Source organism: Clinocottus analis, unplaced genomic scaffold (genome assembly GCF_023055335.1).
Source record: "Clinocottus analis isolate CAN_PGR_092001 unplaced genomic scaffold, fCliAna1.0.p SCAF_6, whole genome shotgun sequence".
Lineage (NCBI taxonomy): Eukaryota > Metazoa > Chordata > Actinopteri > Perciformes > Cottidae > Clinocottus > Clinocottus analis.
The window spans coordinates 100,001-120,222 of record NW_027176218.1 but is presented as its reverse complement, the minus strand read 5'-3'; the positions used below and the strand labels follow the sequence as shown (position 1 = coordinate 120,222).

The 20,222-nt window shown below is 44.8% G+C and overlaps 1 protein-coding gene across 4 annotated transcripts in view; it reads left to right on the top strand.

The window, feature by feature from the left end:
• The window catches only part of LOC137803624 (copine-8-like), a 65,528-nt gene that overhangs the window by 11,615 nt on the left and 33,691 nt on the right, over window positions 1-20,222 (top strand). For all 4 annotated transcript variants that reach the window (XM_068602272.1, XM_068602269.1, XM_068602270.1 and 1 more), the window contains exons 3-6: window positions 2,572-2,612; window positions 10,436-10,482; window positions 11,913-12,016; window positions 18,697-18,736. In XM_068602272.1, coding sequence (XP_068458373.1) covers window positions 2,572-2,612; window positions 10,436-10,482; window positions 11,913-12,016; window positions 18,697-18,736 — 232 coding nt within the window. The remainder of the gene's footprint in view (window positions 1-2,571; window positions 2,613-10,435; window positions 10,483-11,912; window positions 12,017-18,696; window positions 18,737-20,222) is intronic.

Below are 20,222 nucleotides of genomic sequence, written 5' to 3'. Positions count from 1 at the left end.
AGCACCGAGCGCTGCTCCTGAATGTTTCATGAGCGACGACGAAGGCACTCTGCACTCGGACCGCCCAGCGACGCTTCCAGGGGCCGCCGCCCGCGGTGGAAAGGGCTTTTTAAGAGAGTCGCGACCGTCTCTTATCGGGGTCAGGTGGACGCCCGAGGGTGCACGAGGTTACCGTCCACGTGTGTGTGTGTGTGTGTGTGTGTGTGCACTTCTGCCAACACTCGACGCACAAACAAATGCGTCGCGTCTTCTTCATACTCTCCTCACACTGTATTCTTTCACGTCAGCTGGCTCTCTCCTCTGGGAGCCGAAGCTGAGTCCTGTATTACTTTGTATTGGACATGTATCCCACTTGGCAGGTGAAGTCGCCCACTTCTCACTGCTGCACAATCTCTCTCTCTCGCCCCCTCTCTCTCTCTCTCGCCCTCTCCCTCTCTCTCCCGCCGGTCATGAACGCAGCCGGCCGATGCGCGACTACTACGCCGCCGCGATTTCCATCGCTTCCATCATTTATTTAAGGTCTCGAAAAAGCCGGGGGACAGAGAAAGAAGGGCCGGTGGGCGTGAACCTGACAGCGAAGGCAGTCGAGCGCGGCGGTTTTTTTCACCATCTGGGCCACGCTGGCATCAACGCGAGCGGCTGATCTAGAAACATCACTAGCCATCAACGGCTTTTCCAGACGCTGCTCACGCTGCTTGGCGTTACGGGACGGGCGACAGGACGCCGGCCCCGGCAGCTGCCATGATAGCGGGGGAGCCTCCCCTCCCTCCCTCCGTCCCTCCCTCTCTCTCTCCCTCCCTCTCTCCCTCTCTCTTCTCACCCCCTTCCTCCCCCGTTCGTCTCCAGAGTCGCGATCGCTGCCGCTTAAAATGATGCTCACAATCTCATGATTTTTATAATCAAAAGCCCGGAACTCTCCTTGGGAAAAAAAGTTTGTTGTGTCTGTCGTATGAAGTCAACTTAGATTCACGCCATTAAAAACAACAATATTTTGTTCAGAAATACGCAATACGACACGTTCACGTTCATTTGACGAGGACTTTTTGTGGCCGTGCACATTGTGGTGCTGGAAGTAGCATAAAAACCATAATCATAAAAATCTCAAAGGAGCCCAAAATTGGCCGTCAGAAATCATTCTTGTCAAACTGTCGTTTCTTATGGTTTGGGAAAGCGACGACGAACCGTCGCTCATGGACGACAGCGACAACTGTCACGTTTAGTTGTTTTAGTTTGTCGTGGAACCACAAACTTTAAATGTTTCTGCGTTCATCTTCACATTTAGCTTTTTAGCCTTGGCTTTTTTTTTTTTAGCATCACCTGATGCAAAGTGTTGGCTGTATCAACATAAAGATATGCAACGTAAAGGCTGCTAACAAACAAGCTTCAGGTATACACTCACAAGATTTGGATTCAGAAGAGCTTAAATCCACAAAGAGTCGAGACGTCTGCGTTGAGAGACGAGGACTTTATGACGAGAAGCTTCCTCATCGCTGGCTGAGAGGAAAGATGTGAAATAATCCTCATAACTCTTCCGTCTTGTGTCTTCGTACGAACGTTATCGCCACGTCAACGTCTCTGTGGGACAGAAGAAATGCCCTAAAGGGAAAAGTCATAATGTATGTGCATCATGGGTAGTGTAGTCTTCCTTAACGAAGAGACAGGTTAAGGAAATCCTTAAATCCGTTAAGGACTATTTCACCCTAAAGTGTTCCCCTTATTGTGTCTGATTCAAAATGCCTCTTAAGACACATTCCTCCTGTGCTTCCTCGTGGTTTCAACATCCTCGATTTTTATTTTCGGGGCAACGTGTCCCTCCAGACTCGCAGATGTCCGACGACGCGCTCGTATTATTTTGTCTTTCTGGACTCTCTGAAAGCTTTATTTTCTTTTTTTTAATGTAAGATTTGGCTCGAGTTCAAGCTGGAGCGAGCGAGCGAAGGGTTCAGGTCGGGTGTTGTCCGCCTGCGTCGCCCTGAGACCAGGACACTGGAAGCAAATGAGTTAAAAACCCACAAAGGGCCACCACCGCCGCCGCTGACGCTGACAGGCCGGGTCCCCCCCCATCGGTGTCTCTTCCTCTCTGGTCCCTGGCAGCTGTGACTTGTCTTCCTCCGCGTGCATATTTAATTATTTCGAAAGCTGTTTAACCGGCGGAGCACCTCGAGCATCTGCTCCGCGGTGGGACTCCTCGCTGCGTTCATCCCTCCTCGTGCAAAGAGCAAAAAGACTGGAGCGTCATGTAAATTTGATGCGAGCCTCCGCTGTTGTTTTTGGCACCCAGGGAGTGCAAAATTGTGCAAAATAGGTCCCGTCTCCGGGTTTGTTTTTTCCCCTTCTGTATTTTTTAAAATATAAATGGGCTCCACTTTAAGCTCAATGTTACAGTCTGCTTAATGTTTCTGCCTCAGCGGCAAGATGAAATGGCTTTTGTTGATCGAGTCAGAGGAGGGTTGCGGTTAAGCGAGTTCAGGGACCGCCGCCCGAGCTAATTGGGCGAGAATGTCATAATGTTGTAAATGTGTGCGACCGTTCTCATGTCAATGTGTGTGTTTGCTCTGTTTTGTTTTGCAGAAACCTGCTGGACAGAGACACGTTCTCCAAGTCTGATCCAAGTAAGCTTGTCACGCAAATACACACACACACACACACACACACACACACACACACACACACACACACACACACACACACACACAGAAACCCCCACAGACAGACACTCACATGTAAATACACAATATTCACAGACAAAAATCTACCACACATTTAGACACGTGGTTAACATGCACTACACATGGAAACATGCACACACACACACACACACACACACACACACACACACACACTCACACACTCACATGCAAACACAAAATATACACAGGCAAACATCTGCCACCCGTAGACACGTAGCTTGCATGCACTACACATGGAAAGACACACACACACACACACACACACACACACACACACACACACACACACACACACACACACACACACACACACACACACACACACACACATGCATGCCAACACAAAACATGCACAGACAAACATCAACCACATGTAGACACGTGGCTTGCATGCACTACTCATGGAAAGATACGTACACACACACATATTCACACACACACGCACACACACACACATATTCACACACACACACACACACAGACACACACGTTCTACCTCGCCTGTGTGAATCAGGAGACATTTGCATATGTCAGGGGTTGTATTCGTCACTGTTCTCTCTCTCCCAGTGTGAGTGAGGGGAACCAGATCATCCTCACACACAAACCAGCCAATTCCCTCCTGCAGAACAGTACACACACATACACACACACACACACACACACACACACACACACACACACACACACACACACACACACACACTCCTCACTCCCATGACAGCAGGGGTTCAACTTGCCAACTGGTCCAGTGGTTTTTAAAGGCCCAGTCTGCAATCCAACGGGAATTTTCTTTGATGGAGGAACATAAAGTGTTGGCTTGAAGATGTTTGTTCCTTGTAAACATGTAAACAGAGTTCTCATTTCAGACATCGGCTTTGTCTCTAGTCGGTGTGTAAACACCAGAGCCGGCTAGCAGACGGCATCCACAGCATCGCGTATGGAAAGCTGTCGAATCCCATTTTGATGCCACCAAACCTTTCGTTAGTCAGGAAATAAAGCGGGGCTCACCTTCACCGCCCAGAAGAGGGCATGAAATAGTCGGGCAAGGTTTTTATTTTTAGGTATCGAACCCAGAAGCACATGCTGCAGAACCCGCTGAATTCAATCTGTTTGTGCTCCCAGATCTGGAAGAAATAATGACAGTTTGTGAGGTGTTGCTCACAGCCGATAACCGCAAGTGTTCTTTGATTTATTTAGATGTGTGATTGGCCTCCTCCTCCTCCTTATCATCATCCTCCTCCTCCTCATCCTCCTCCTTCTCCTCCTCCTCCTTATCATCATCCTCCTCCTCCTCCTCCTCCTCTTCTTCCTCCTCCTCCTTATCATCATCCTCTTCCTTCTCCTCCTCCTCCTCCTTATGATCCTCCTCCTCCTCCTCCTCCTCGTCCTCCTACGCTACAACACATACAGCTGGTATTGCCATGTCTGAGCCGGCGGCGAGCAGCTACTGATGCTAACAACAACAACAACAACAACAACAGTGACTGACAGAGAGCTAAGAGTCTGAACTCATGAAAGTTGTTTTGTTTTGTTATAGCAGCCGGTACACAAAGCTCCAGGCTACCAGCAACTCAAAAACTAAGAATGCACTCGAGTGTGGGTCTAGATGAGTCTAGATGAGTCTAGATGGAGTCTAGATGGGGTCTAGATGAGGTCTAGATGGATTGTAGATGGGACTAGATGGGTCTAGATGGGTCTTGATGAGTCTATGAGTCAAAATGGAGTCTAGATGGGTCTAGATGGGTCTCAATGGGGTCTAGATGGATCTAGATGAGTCTATGAGTCTAGGTGGGGTCTAGATGGGTCTAGATGAGTTGAGATGGAGTCTAGATGGGTCTAGATGAGTCGAGATGGAGTCTAGATGGAGTCTAGATGGGTCTAGATGGGGTCTAGATGGGTCTCAATGGAGTCTAGATGAGGTCTAGATGAGGTCTAGATGGATCTAGATGGCTCTAGATGGGGTCTAGGTGGATCTAGATGTAGTCCAGAAGGGTCAGATGGGTCTAGATTGAGTGTAAATGGGTCTTGATGGGGTCCAGGTGGGTCAGATGGGTCTAGATGGCTCTGGATGGGGTCTAGATGGGGAAAAGTCTAAATGTGATTGATATTATTGGTATTAACGGGTTTATCGGTGTATTATAAGCACCTTTAGTTTGGAAGTGATACAGATCATCACTTTCATATTGCTGTAAAACAACTCTATGTGTAAAAATATTTTACAAGATTACATCAAACACACATCATGATATGGTTTTCATTGTGTTATAATTTGGGGCCTGATTGCAACATAATGCAACTAAATGGATGATTGACTTGTTGGAGTTGTTGTTCACGACGCAGCATCATCAAGAACGGCAAACAGAAGGCATTCATTAATTAATCTCCTAATTCTTACTATATATATATCGGCCGATAAAGAGCGGCAGTAAAACTTCATTTCACACTATTGACAGTCAAACGGTGTAAATAATGCGTAACATCTCCGTTGTTGTTCAGCCTGAGCGACTGGAAGCTTTTTATTGAGTTTCCTTTTGAGAAAAAGACTCTTGAGGGAACCTGAGTTCTCTCTGGTAAACAGTTAGGCCGTGTACTGTATACGCCTCGGGCTTTTATTCTGAAAGGTAAGAACCCCCAGCTTGAGTCAAATGCAAAATGCTGAGAATAGATCAATCCTCTCACGCTCATGCTCACAACCACATGTGCACACGCAACCTCCCGGATCGTAAAGTAGTTCCTCGCTGTTCCTCGGCTTTGTTTCCCGTAACAGACGGTGACAGTCCTGTCTGTTAAAAGCCTTCTATCTATAAATATACAACACGGAGGGAAATACTCAGATAAAGTTGAAATACATGTATTTTTTTTTCCTCTTTTCACTTGGGGGTTTGGTCGCCATGTTGTTCAGTTTTTTTTCGGGCATCGCCTCGCTTTCCATTCCCCTTGGAAATATTCGGGCTCTTTGCCGCCTCGGGGTGCCGTACGCTGGCATGTTGTTATTTTTTAACCCATAACTGATGAAAATGGCGGATCGGCCCTTTAAAGTGTCGGACGGCGAGGAGGAAGAGGAGGAGGAAGAGGAGGAGGAGAGCGGCGAGCATCCAGCCCGCCCCCAAACATTTATGCAAGGAGGCACTTGTGCTGCGTCCATGTCTCTGCTCTGCTGACAGCACTGGCCCCAGTCACACAGCATTAGACCGCCTCAGCAGAGCCACACACACACACAAGTGCACACACACACACACACACACACGCAAAAAGTGCACTCATTCAGGGCCTTGGGCAGACTCACGCACCACATTCATATTAGCTTATAAAGCTGGGCAACAATCCAATGTTTTGTGTGTCTGTGTGTGTGTGTGTGTGTGTGTGTGTGTTTGTTTGTATTTAAGCCGCTGCAAGAATGTGCTTTGATCAGTGTGCTTCAGCAGATTGGAAAAGGGCATTTAGCAAACAGGAACATTGCACCGTCGGTATCTCTCCGTTCGGAAAAACAGAAACAGGGATGGCGGCGCTATTGTTACACACACACACACACACACACACACACACACACACACAAATACATCATCATCCCCGATGAATTGAAGACTTGAAAGTGCGGTGGTAAAGAAGGCTGTGGACGCATCGCACTATTCACGGGCCTGTGATTGATGTATCGCTGCTGCCCCCCCCCCCCCCCCCTCTATAACGCAGACACCATGTGTCATCCGATGCATCATTGCGAGATTAAAGGATGACTGTATGTTCATCCAGCTGAGCCCCGGCTCGCTGCACACCACCCACAATGCAACATATATACACAACCGTGCAGCGTCCATCCAGACCGACAGGCAACAGTTTGAGCACCAGGCGCCGAGGTGATCAGGACCGTCGTTGTGTTTGTTTTTTTTGGGGTTGTTGTTGTGCGTTTTGCTCGCACAAACTGTGACTTTTTCTTAAACGAATCGGAGAAGCCGACAACAAAATGTTATTAATACCGTAACTCATCTGGGCTCAGCAGGAGCTTGGCTCCAAAAGATGGAAATGTCAGTTTTTCGGGGGCGGCGGGGCTGGAAATCATCTTACTCATCAGATAAGATGATTTCCACTCACATTTACGACTGTTAATGAATCCATGATTAAATCAGTCATCACTAGGTGGTAGCTCATACATTAACTCAGGCATAAATTTACAATTAATTAATGCTGCAATTAATGATAATGCATGTTGCCTCCATAATCAGATGTCACAGGATCAACTTGAGTTCTTTTTATAGTCTGATTGCCTCACACGTGTTTTCTTCTTCGTCTCTTTCTGTAAAAGCTTCATTTTACAGTTTTTATGCTCCATTTAAAAAGTTTCACCTTTTTCCCTCAGTGATCTTCTTCCCTGAAGCGCGTCTAAGTCATTTAAATGTTTTTTATTTAGCTGTTGTTCCAACAGCAGCAACATGTCGGAGGTAAACGATCTGTTAATTACCAACAAGCTGCTTATTTTCTCTTCACTCTTCACAATGTAAAAGCTTGTGTAACTATAATTGAGACGTCGCTCACGCGGACAATTTAATTGAAATCCGAGACGTTCCCTTCTCGCTGTCGGTAATATATATAATATGTAATATATAATGCAATACAACAATTCTCTTTTGAGGTGCGACATTTCAAAGTAGTAAAACCGGCGACGGCCGACGAGCCGCATACGTATGAAAGGTCTTAAAATAGCACGTCGTCTTTTGAGTTGTTATCTTTTCGGACTGTTTCATCGGGCCAGACGCAGCAACTTCCTGTTGTCTTATTGTCAACCGCGAGGTTGCCAGGCAGCGTTTCTTCTTCCCTACCTCCTCGCTTCCTCCTCCTCCTCTTCCTCCTCAGTGTTTGTTTCAGCACATCAGTTTTGCAGTTTGGGATTTAATCTCAGAAGCAGATCGCGCTCCTTCTCTCCGTCGGCAGCCCCCCCGTTCAGAGAACAACCCTTAATGTGTGACAGGCCGTGAAATCAGCGTCTTGTTAAATGACACTTGGGCCGTGTCCAGAGTCACTCACTCATTCCCCTGCAGGCTCACTGTCGAGGGAGCGGCGACGTCCAGGGTTTTTATAGCGAGCTCATCGGCAAAATGAAAGAAAATCCTGTCTTCGGACATTTTCTCTTCGCCGTTGATTACTTCAACCGCTAGCTTAGCTAGCTTAGCTAGCTTACGTCGCCGGTGGGCCGTCCGATGCAGCGTTATTTAAACGTCAGGAGAGATTTTATTGTGAAAGGCAGGAATGTACGGAGTAAAGCGGCGTGGTGGCGACAAGCGTATGTTCAGAAATTAATACATACAAAGTACTTTGTGGCTGTTTGTGTTGTGATGTGTTTTAACCGCGTTAGCGTCCGTCTGCCGCTCTTTGCCTTCAACGCAATGCATTATGGTATATGTATATATTTAGTGCCCAGGTTAGTGATCGTTGGTTGCACGCTGTTTTTTTCCGATGCTTTGTGGGATACTTTGAGTATTTTAATTTGGTATTCAGCATTTATTTACTTTAATCTACCATTTTATTCATATATTCCACTGCCCTTGTGAAGCTATGTTTTCACAAGAGATTTGAAGAATTTAATTTAACATTTTTGCAGCTTCAGGTCCATGTTATCTCTTTACACTTGTGCCTTGAGACAATGGTGCAATACCAAATTTGGTATTAGACATTTATTTCCGTGTATCTACCATTTTATTCATATATTCCACCGCTTTTGTGACGCTAAGACCTTTGGTAGGCTAGTTTAAAGCACTAAAACAGTTTGTCTACATGAGTAAAGTTATGTTTTCACAAGAGATTTGAAGAATGACCAAAATCAAGCTTCAATTTTCAGCCATATTATCTCTTTACACTTGTGCCTTTGGACAATGATACCTCGTTATATAGAGAGCTGATATTGTTCTGCACATGTTGAAATACAACACATGAGTCTTTTATCACATGCAAGTGCCTTTAAAAAGGTGAATTTAATAAGAAATTATGTAAAATCAAGAAAATGACATGATGGTTAAAGGGCCATGATAATTCTCAGTGTTTTTAGGGCGTGGCTTCGGCCAGCGGTCTCGGTTCCTTCGCTCTCAACGCGCCAGTCGTTTTTTCTTCTTCTCTTCATTTTTCGTGCTGTCGTGCGACCAGATAGGACAAGGACGCTCAGAGGTTGCCGCTGTGGCCTTTTAGAGTTAGCCATCATTATTGCTGGAGTGGAATGGGTTGGAAACGGGCCGCTCTGTCCTCCTCGTGGGGAGCGAAAAGATTACTCCCAGATAGGACGGGGGCTCGGCCGACAGAGGTACATATACATCTCAGAGCCGCCCGGCCTGTGAAGCAGCCTGCATGGCTTTCTCTACTCCAAACCTGATGTTAAATGTGTGCGACTGGGCCGGATTGAACCCACTTTTTGTCAATCCATTACTGATTTTTGCAGTACTCTGAGGTCAGATGCTCCCCGGGACGAAAACATTGCACATTTTAAAGTTTAAATCCATCAATCTGGTGCACTTTGAGAGTCAAATTTAGAAGCTAGATCCATGAAGAACTTTAGTTTTACTCGAGTACTGTAATTGAGGCACTTGTACTATACTTGAGTATTCCCATTTTATGTTACTTCATGCTTATAGTACTGCATTTTTAACTGTAGTACATTTATTGGACAGTATTAGTTACCAGTTCGGCTGCTTTGCAGTTTCAGCTTTTTATCACAAAATATAAATCAACTAATAAAGTATGACTTGTTATTAATTATAATATTAAATCAAGCATTCTGATTGGTTGAGAGTGAGTCATGGGGGTAGTTTATTTAGCCGTAAAGTACTGTGCACACTGTTCAAGGGTTTGCCTTAGATTTCTACCTAGCAACACTCTTAAACAGTACATTACTGACGATACAGCGCTGCCTCTCGTACCTTATTGCTTAAGTAGTGTGTGCCTAACTATTAATTATATAAAGCAGATAAAAAAAGCTCCACCTTTACCAGGTGCAAGTTTAGAGTGACGATGCGTTAATGTATCAACGATTATAATACAATATGATTTTGGCCATAGATGTATTATTTAAAATAATTGGCCATTATGTATAATAATACTTTTACTTTTGATTCCAGTACTTTGCTCTAGTAAAAAATGTACGTTGGTTGTATTGATATATAAATAAAGTCGTTGAGGTAAATGTGTCATTCCACTGCGATTTAAAAAGATTTTAACTTTAGTTTAATTCCGTTTAGTTCATGTCTAACTTCACCGTTTCCACATCATTTTACCAGTAAAACCAGATTCCCGAGTGTCTGGTCCTTGGGGTTTTCTAGAGCTGTGAGTCGCTGCCATATGACAGATGTGTGTGTGTGTGTCTGTGTGTGTGTGTGAATACATTGAATGCTAGAATGCAAATTAAATGTCATTTTAGTGCCGGCTGATTGCCTCGCTGTGTTTTCACGAGCGGCCCCGTAATCAAAAAACACTCCGAGAGACTCCCTCGGACGGAGACGCTCGAATGTCAATAGGGAGAACTTTCCTCCACCCACACAGACACTCGCTCACCCTCCCCCCATCCTCCCCTCATCCCTCCATCCCTCTCTGAAATATCACCATGCTGCAAGGCAAAGTTCTAGTGACATTTAATTAGGGAGTTTTCCTCTCGTCTCGGGGTCCGGGTGAAAGAACAGCATCTCATCTGACTCCTCAGCGTTGTTAAAGACTCTTCAATCAGTCTAACCCTGTTGTTTCTCTCCCCTCTCTTGTTTCTAATTCAACAGTTTGCGTGCTGTACACTCAAGGAATAGCCAACAGGGAATGGAGAGAGGTGAGTACGCGGTGCACAGGGTGATGGGGATGATTTATCCAGCTGATAGGTGGAAAGAGTTTCGTTCTGCCTCTCAGAAAGGCTCGGTTAAGCCCAATGGATCAGACGTGTTGTGTTTGAATCCATCACATTTGACCCGGCTCACTCTTTTCTGTGCTGAACATCTTAACGATCACGCCCAGGCGTCTGTTCTGCAGCTGAAATAACCTGTAGAAATGTTGCCGTAGCGTTCACGCTTGTGCAACAAAAACAGTTTGAAGTGAATCCCATGCGAACGAGCGAGCGAAAAGTCTGGACCCCGAGTCGCGCAAATCACATTCATTATGTTGGTGTTCTCTCTTAGTTTGGGATGATTGCGTTTGGAAAGCGGGTCTAATTACCCGCCGGGTCTCTTTCAGATCAGGAGCCCATTTCACAAAAAGAGGTTTCCAAGCACTACTTACATGCAGATTGCAGATAGTGGCGGCTTCGCGTCTCGCCAACGAGAGACGCTCGCCTGTCGCAGAGTCATTAGCGAATCCTGCCAGGTCACGAGCTTTGTTTCAGCGAGCGAAAAAAACACGGCGAAAAGAACGAGAGCGAAAGAGTTTCTCACACCGCAAAATTACAGCTTCTGTGTTGTGAAATTCTCTGCAAAGTTTTAGAAGAATTTTAAAATGTATGAAACCATTGGATGGATGGATGGATGGATGGATGGATAGAGGCACAGAGGGAAGGATAGAGGGATAGATGGAAGGATAGAGGGATAGATGGAAGGATAGAGGGATAGATGGATGGATGGATGGATAGAGGCACAGAGGGAAGCATAGAGGGATAGATGGATGGATAGAGGGATAGAGGGAGAGATGGAATGATGGATGGATGGATAGATGGATAGAGGGATAGATAGATGGAGGGATGCATGGATGGATGGATAGATAGATAAATAGTGAGATGGATGGATGGAAGGATAGATAGATAGATGGAAGGATTGATGGATGGATGGATGGAAGGATTGATAGATAGACAGATGGATGGAAAGATTGATGGATGGATGGACTGATGGAAGAATAGATAGATAGATGGATGAAAGGGTTGATAGATAGATGGATGGAAAGACTGATGGATGGAAGGAAGGATTGATAGATTGATGGATGGATGGATGGATGGAAGGATAAATAGATAAATGGAAGGATTGATGGACGGATAGATAGATAGATAGATGGAAGGATAGATAGATAGATAGATAGATGGAAGGATAGATAGATGGAAGGGTTGATGGATGGATGGATGGATGGATGGAAGGAAGGAAAGTGTATTGGGAATGTAGTATTTAACATTGTCAAGGGAGTGTTCTGTATTAATTAGTACATGTGGCTTTTTAATCCTCTGGATTATTGTGATGAATGCGTCCAGTAATCTGACGTCTGCGTCTCTCCTTTGTCTTCCAGTTTGGCCGCACAGAAGTCATAGATAACACCCTGAACCCGGACTTTGTCCGCAAATTCATCCTGGACTATTTCTTCGAGGAGAGGCAGAATCTACGCTTTGACCTGTGAGTTGACAACTGACTTCTTATGCGTGTTGGTGTGTGTCTGTCTGTCTGTCTTTGCGTATTTGTATGTGTGTTGTGCAAGCGTGGGTGCTTCTCTGTGTGGCGCAAAGTTGAGCGAAGACTGAAATATTCATGGTCTGTGCGGAGGGAGATGTAGAAGTCTTCTCCCTTTTAAATAAAAGACCAGTTTTCGTGCCACTTTTTTTTTCTCCCACTGCCCATTTTTCCCCATTTGAATTCATACAATGAGACAAAATGGAGACCTTGTGCTCTCAGGGAATTACACGCTTGGCATGTTGTGGTCATTATGAATCCATGGTCGGTATTTCCACCTCAGCATCCGTTGGAAACACAACTTATTGGAATCCTCACTCGAGTGTTCAAGACCCTGAATTCTCTCGGTTGTATGCGATCATGTTTTTTTAAATACTCGACATTGCTTTTGTGATGAGTTTGTGTCATGTTCAGGGTCCCGTGCAGTGCAGGAAAAGGTACGCGCGACGCCAACAAACGACCTCCCTTCAAACAGCAGATGCGGGAGATTGCTCGGCCTTAATCCTTTCAGACCTAAGTGCGGCTTTTGACACAGTCGATCATACAATTTTAATTGAGTGCCTAAAGCACCGGGCAGTGTTTCCCACAGGACTTTGTGCGACTATGGTTTGTGGACCGCAGACTGGGAATGGTCCTCTGGAAGAAAATACTGTATGATTTTAAAGTTAAATCCATTAATCTGGTGCACTTTGACTTTAAGTACATTTACTTAATACTGTACGTTTGGGCTTTACTGTACTGTAGTGTATTATAGTGTAGTATTTTATGACTTCTAGTCCATGAAATCAAAGTACTTATAACCTCACTACATGTATTAAACAAGTTACTCGTTACTTGCACATTCAGATTATTAATGCAAAATATACTACAAAACTATGATGTATTACTAAGTAGTATATATACTAATTATTACAAGATTGATGAATGCATTAATGTATCAATGATTATAATCGAATTATATACAGTAAATATATTATTTGAAATGCGCTATTCTGCATAATTCGTATACTTTTACTTTTGGTTCTCTCAGTACATTTTGATGCTAAAACTTATGTATTTCTACTTTGAATACAAGGCTTTTACTTGTAACCAAGTATTTGTACACTGTGCTATCATAAACACATCGGTTGAATAAATAGAGGTTCATTAAGAAACCATGGAGTTACAAAAAGGAACTACGAACGCCTCTGGAGTCCCTCATGGCTCATTTTGAGGCCCCATTATGTTCTCCTCCTTTATGTATTTATAAACACATTTCAAGGTGTATTTCTGTCAATATTCAGAAGGTTCACAGTTGTGTGAGTTTGTGTTGAGTGAGGCTACACAGACATAGGTATCAAGAGATGGATCTTTCAACACAAACACAGGACTTTAACCCAGGTGATCGTTTCCTGTGTGAAACCAAAAGTGAGCCCAAAACACTGAACTTCATCCTTAGCAAGTAGTTTTATTTAATAAACCTGCACGTTGTTGAGAGGTTGAAATATTGTCACGTTGATATCTCAACATTTCTGGTTGAGAAACACATGTCCTGTCCAGAAATGTTGAAATTAATCCTATTTTTGTAGCATCCCCTCTGTCCACTGCTTGTCAGCTTAAAACATCTTGCATGATACTCTGGGAAAAAGTCTGCACTACATTTGTCGAGCACGTGGTTTACAGAAACGCAACATGGCAACATGGTACTCAGGCAACTGTGTGGGTTGTGTGTGTTTTTTGTGTTTGTCCGTCCGGTCTCCTGAACGTAATATCTCAGGAACGCCAGGAGGGAATTCCTTCAAATTTGGCACAAACATCCGCTCGTACTCACGGATGAACTGATTCGATTTCTTTTTTTTTGTGGTCAAAGGTCAAAGTCCCAACGACCTCTCAAAACACAGTTTGGGCCAAAACTCAAGGATGAATATGGTACTTTTGCCAATTTTGCACACATTCTTTCGAACAGCATAAAATAAAGGGATGACTTTTATGACAGACATGCACTGTTGTTGACAGTTGGCGGCTTCTTCATCAGGCTTTTGGTTGAGGAAGTGAGTTTGATTGAATGATGAAAATTGTCCTGATTGGTTCATTTGGCAGCAGCATTTTTTTAAAAGACGGACAGAAATCTATTAAATTAAGCTGTTTTATAAAATCTGCACGTTCTCTCGTCCACATCAGATACACCTGTGTTTTAAATCTGCTGTTAAGAATTTTAAAACATATATATTTTCCTCATGTAGCCCTAAAAGTTGAGCCGTCTAAGTAATTATGATAATATGTATTTTTCCCTCCTTTGTGTTCAAGCCTCATAAATTATGGAAGCTTCTTATGTTTGTTTACTTGTTGGCTTGTCAGCAGGGCCACACGCTGCTTACACGCTGTAGGAGGTTACGCTGAAGGTCAAGGGAGACGCTCGCTGTTGCTTGTGTAGGTGTGTGCGTGTGTGTGTGTGTGTGTGTGTGTGTGTGTGTGCGTGTGTGAGACAAACAGTGCATTGGATTTACGTTGTATATACAGGTTGTGTGAGTAAAGTCTGTGTGTAGCTTAAGCTTAAGGCATCTAGAGGGTATTTGTGTGTGTGTGTGTGTCTTTGTTTGTGTGTGTGTGTGTGTGTGTGTGTGTGTATGGGGGAGGTTCTAATTTAGCGTGTGTGATTAAAGACCGTTCAACTCGTTGTGTTCTTGGCAAAGCAAGTAGGAACTATTGGTGTGATGTTTTGCATATGTTATTTCATGTGTGTGTGCGTGTGTGACTCCATTGTGTGTCTGTGTGTGTGTGTGTGTGTGTGTGTGTGTGTGTGTGTGTGCTTGTTTAACCAGCAAATTGTATATTCCTGTGTGCTCGACAAATGTAGTGCAGACTTTTTCCCAGAGTATCATGCAAGATGTTTTAAGCTGACAAGCAGTGGACAGAGGGGATGCTGTGTGTGTGCGTGTGTGTGTGTGTGTGTGTGTGTGTGTGTTGTGCGTACACGCGGTCTGGCCGACTCCCTGTGGGACTCGTTGTGAGTTTGTGAGCATCAGGCCGCCGTGCTTCCTGCTGGGCTGATGGCCCTACAGTCCCTCGCAGTGAGGACATTGCTTGTCCCTCCTCTTGTGTGCCTTCAGAAAAAGAAACACACACACACACACACACATGCACACACATGCACACACATGCACGCACACTTCCCCTTTCATGTTGTGCTGCAACACACTTGCAGTAGCTCATTACAGACCCGGTGGTCGCCTCTGCTTTCCTCAGCCTCTGTCATGAGGTCTGGAAGTCTTCTTCTTCTTCTTCTTCTTCTTCTTCTTCTTCGTCTTTATTTTTTGTCCTGCAGCTCCGTCATTACCTCCACCTCCCTCACTCCCACTCAGCGCTCTCCACCTCCCTCTGGGACGTCCACACAGCTCAGACAGCATCGCCGCGCTCTCTTTTACCCAGAAGACCCCGAAGCCTTCGACACACTTTTTGCTTCCTCTGCCTGGAAACCCCGTTAACCCTCCTCCTCCTCTCCGGCGCTCTCCTCCTTTCTTTTGTCTTCTGTTACTCGAGAGGCTCACCCTGCGGGTGCACAGGCCTCTAATCAAGCGTGGCAAATCGGATCAGGTCTTTAAAAGAAAAAGACGTGAAATACACTCCCGAAAAGAACCAAAAGAAGAATTTAACTGCAGTAAATGTGTTTATTTCACTCAGGAATTGTTTCTTCAATTTAGCCAATTTGAATTTCATGAGAACCTTGAATTTACATTTATTTGGAACCAAATGGATGTTTGCTGGTTATTTATTGTATGAAGTCTACAATGTGGTCGACTGGAGCTGACGCTTAATCACAAAGGATTTCATGCAAAAGAAGAAGAAGCCACTTTAATGTCGTGAAGAAAACAATGCTTCTTCCTCTAATGTTGCAGCAAAAGTACCTCAGTTCATGCTATGAATATGAATATAAACCTGAGTCTGAGGTACTTCTGCTGCAATAACGTAACGGAAATGCTTCATTGCATAAGAGAAGCTTGTGTTTTTATGTGCATATTCTGGTATTTTTTAAATCTTTTTAAGCCAGTTAATATCACAAATTACCTCAGAATCGATGACAAATTACTGCACGGCAATCAAAACCTGCTGGAAACCCTCTTTTGGTTTCTTTCTGTAATAATAATGAAGATAATAATAAGGATTAAATCATCAGAAACACTGATATCTAAACCCAAATCCACGCCGTAATTTCCTGTGACAGACACCGATATCGATCTAAATGTATTTAAACCAACAAATGGTTCATTCATCATTTGAATAGATAATTATTTTCTGTCGTTTGACGTCGTTGGTCTCCAGCAGGTATCAGCGAGGCAACAGAGCGGATTTCCCCCAAAGAAGCGTCTTCATGACCTACATTCAGGAAGACGCTTCTTCCCTTTTACAGCAGTACTTTTGGTAAAACACCACTTTCAGGGCAACCTGTCAGGACCAATTACAGCACAGAATACGTGTTAATAAAACATTTGTGCAGCATCTTGTATCAGTCGGTATAACAGGCTTTTGTCAGGCTTTTATTATTTTACATTTTTTTCTATGAAGCTGTGAGGAGACGAGCTGGAGTGTCAGCGCTCTGTCCTCTGTTGTTCGCCGGCTTGTTTGTACGCCGTCATTAGTCATCATTGCTCAGTTCAAACGCAGCTCTGAGCAGCACACACACACACACACACACACACACACACACACACACACACACACACACACACACACACACACACACACACTCTCGGCAAGAGAAATCCTGTCTGGCCCAGTGCCGATGTAGAGTGATGTCATCCACCTAAACACACACTCGGTCACACACAGCAAATGTGCACTCACGAGGCGCCGTGGGATGTGCACTCCTGCACACACGCTTCGTTTGTAGGTGTGTGTGTGTGTGTGTGTGTGTGTGTGTGTGTGGACATATAGTTTCTACAATCCATCTCTTTACTTGGTCTTATTGATACTCAGTTCTGTCATTTCATACGTCTTTTTTTCAATTGACTTGACTAAAGTATGTAAAGGTCCTCTCTCTCTCTCTCCCTCTACCTTTCTCCCTCTCTCTCCCTCCCTCTCTCCCTCTCTCTCATCATTAAATAACATCACATGAATCATTCATGACCGTTTGGGAGTGACAGAGGGGCAAAGGGCGAATAAAACATGAAGCACACCTGTGCATTTCCCCGTCGGCGCGTTGCGTAACCGCAGCGTTGTTTTGTTTGGCTCCTATGGAATTACATTAGTATAACATCACTGCACACACACACAGACACACACACACACAGACACACACACACACACACACACACACACACACACACACTGTGGTGACACAGAACGTCTCCCAGTTTTGTCTGCGGGCGCCTGATATCGCACATGGCATGCTGTCTGTAGAATGAAAGCGCGCTGTGGCTCTCACTTATACACACTCCGCTGCACACACACACACACACACACACACACACACACACACACACACACACACACACACACACACACACACACACACACACACGATGATATGTCCACCCTCCTGAGACGCTGGTATAGGTGAAGTTGACGGGGAGTAATGAAGGATGAATCGCTCTCCGGAGACGCGCATATCTGCCATTACATCTCAGGAAATCATTTATTTATTCAAATTGGAAACTATAAGTTGTAAAGAAAATGTTTAAATGGAAACACCCATCAAGCACGCCGCAGAGAGAGAGAGAGTCCGCTGTCGGCCGAGTTGCATTGTGGGTAATGTAGAAACCAGGGTTTTGACGAGGAGAGAAGAGCGTGTGGAAAGAAAGAAGATGATATCTGGGCTGCAGCAGCTCTCCATTGTGAGAGGGACAAAGCTTCAGGAGAGAGAAGAAATATGGAGGTTTTCTATTCATTCAGAGCTTTGTTGAATCATTTATTCTAAAGTTTGGTGGAAAGCGGACCGCCGTCTGAAAGATGGACGACTCAGTGTGTAATGTAGGGATTTCCACTAAAAACAATCTCATGAAATGATTTTATCATCACCTGTTGTTCCTGTTTTGGCTTTTTTATTCCTTTTTTGTGTGCAAAATTGTGTTTATTCTCAAAAGCAGAATAGACAGTTGCACATTTTTCACTTTCACACAAAAGTGCAATTGCACTGCTTCAATTGTCAGAAATCACATTACAGTAGTATAGGTCAAGTATGCACAAAAGTACACATGGTGGAGGAGTATTACAGACAAACAGAAACCAGTGATGACTTTTACAAGTTGGAAGTTATCACTATTATGAATTTGCCTTCTTTTGTCCCCACTTTCATGTTCTTTTGTGTGATATAAACCGTGATATATCTCCTCAATGATTGTTTTATTTGTCTTATTTTGCAATATCTTTAATTCAACTGCTACTAAAACATTCATATTTTCAAAAAATTGCACAAAAACAAAGTGCTGGATAAAACTTCTTAAAGCTTTTGACCTGACGGCCTCGAGGCCGCTGACGTCGTTGCTTTAAACTTCTTTGCGGTGATTAGCGGTCGAGTGGCTCGCCTCGACGGCCGCAGATGAGGAAGAGGGGCTTTTGTCGCCGATGATGATGCTAATGCTAATGCTAATTTGTGTATTTTCCCCTGCAGCCTTTCAGCCTCAGACCTTTTCTCTTTCTTCTCTCCACAGGTACGATTTAGACTGCAAGAGCGACAACCTCTCCAAACACGTGAGTGCTCCTTCAACCTTCAGCCGCTCTCAGTGCAAAAAAATAAGGATAAGATATGAAAATTAACTTCTATACAACCACAGGAGTCGCCCCCTCGTGGTCAGGAGAGAGAATGCAGCTTTAACACATGAAGCATAGACTTCTATACAACCAGAGGAGTCTCCAGAAGTGCTACGGAGCGCCTTATTTATTTATTTTTTGTGGCTCCAAACACCTTCCAGCTCTTTCTGACTTCCTTCGAGCTCGACCTCCTCGATTTCAAATCCTGGCATCCTCTGATTTCCCCGCCCTCCAGCTCCATCCTCTGCTCTCGGATCAAACAGAAGCTCCAGCAGACACCACCCTGCTCCAGTTCTGTCCAAAAACCAGGCCTCCGTCTCCCCCTCCGCCCCTCTTCCTCCTTTAACCCGGCGCTGCTTCCTCCCGGGCGTGCCCCCCTCCTACCCTCCCGGTTCCCCGGCGTGCCCCCCGGCCCTTTCCCACCGAGAGCGCTGAGCGGTGTGATTCGCGGCGACTCTCTCTCTCGGCGTGGAGGCCGAGCGGGACGCTTGGATGCCTCCTGTCGCCGCCGCGGATGTGTGGGATCGGAGATCCGGCTCCATTGTCCGTCACCGCGTCGCTCCAAAGAACAGGAAATAGAAAATATAAGAAGAAGGGGAAAAAGAAGACGAGTACAGTATCTCTGCTGGCGGCGTCTGAGGTTGACTCCCTCCTCCTCCTCCCTCCCACCACAGCAGATGTTTCCCTCCTCGCCATATGGTTTGCATACCTTGTGCGGATAATACGGCTGCAGGGGGAAGTCGTGCACACGGCGAAAAGCTAATTAGCGGCCGCGCGTCCCGCTCGCTAGCAGACGGCGTCTCGTCCTGACGGACGCTCGTCACACAACCTGTTTGTGTCGGCGGCAGAATCAATGCCGCATTATCCTCCTCACGAGCCATAATCTCGTTTTCAAAGTCTTTGCCGTTCTTTATTTGAAACTCGGGCTGATTAGCGGATGAATCCAGGCAGAGGAATGGCGTCTTGTGTTCGCGGGCGGTAATTAAAGTTAACTGCCCGCTCGCTCCCTCGCGACTATTTGGAAACTATCAGGATTTCACTGCAAAACTTTTATTCCCCTTTTCTATTAAACGCACCGTCGCTCGGGAAGCGAGTAAAATAACCTTTTACACGTTGTCTTGTGTGACATTTCCATCTTAATTGGACTCTTCAGAGATTACTCTGCTTGAACCTCACGTTTAATCCGACTCAAACACGAGCGTTTCAGAGGGTCTCTGAGGGTTTCATACTCTTTCTGTTTCATGCACATTGTGTTTGTGCTACTTTAACTGTAGTGTTTGTTATATTTGAGATATCTTTGATGCATTAGTTTATTACTTTGTGCTGGTTGGATGGTTACCGACTGTTTCCATAGAGCCTATATCGTCTTTTGATGTGTGTGTGTGTATATACATACCCATATGTATGTATATATTTATATACCCTA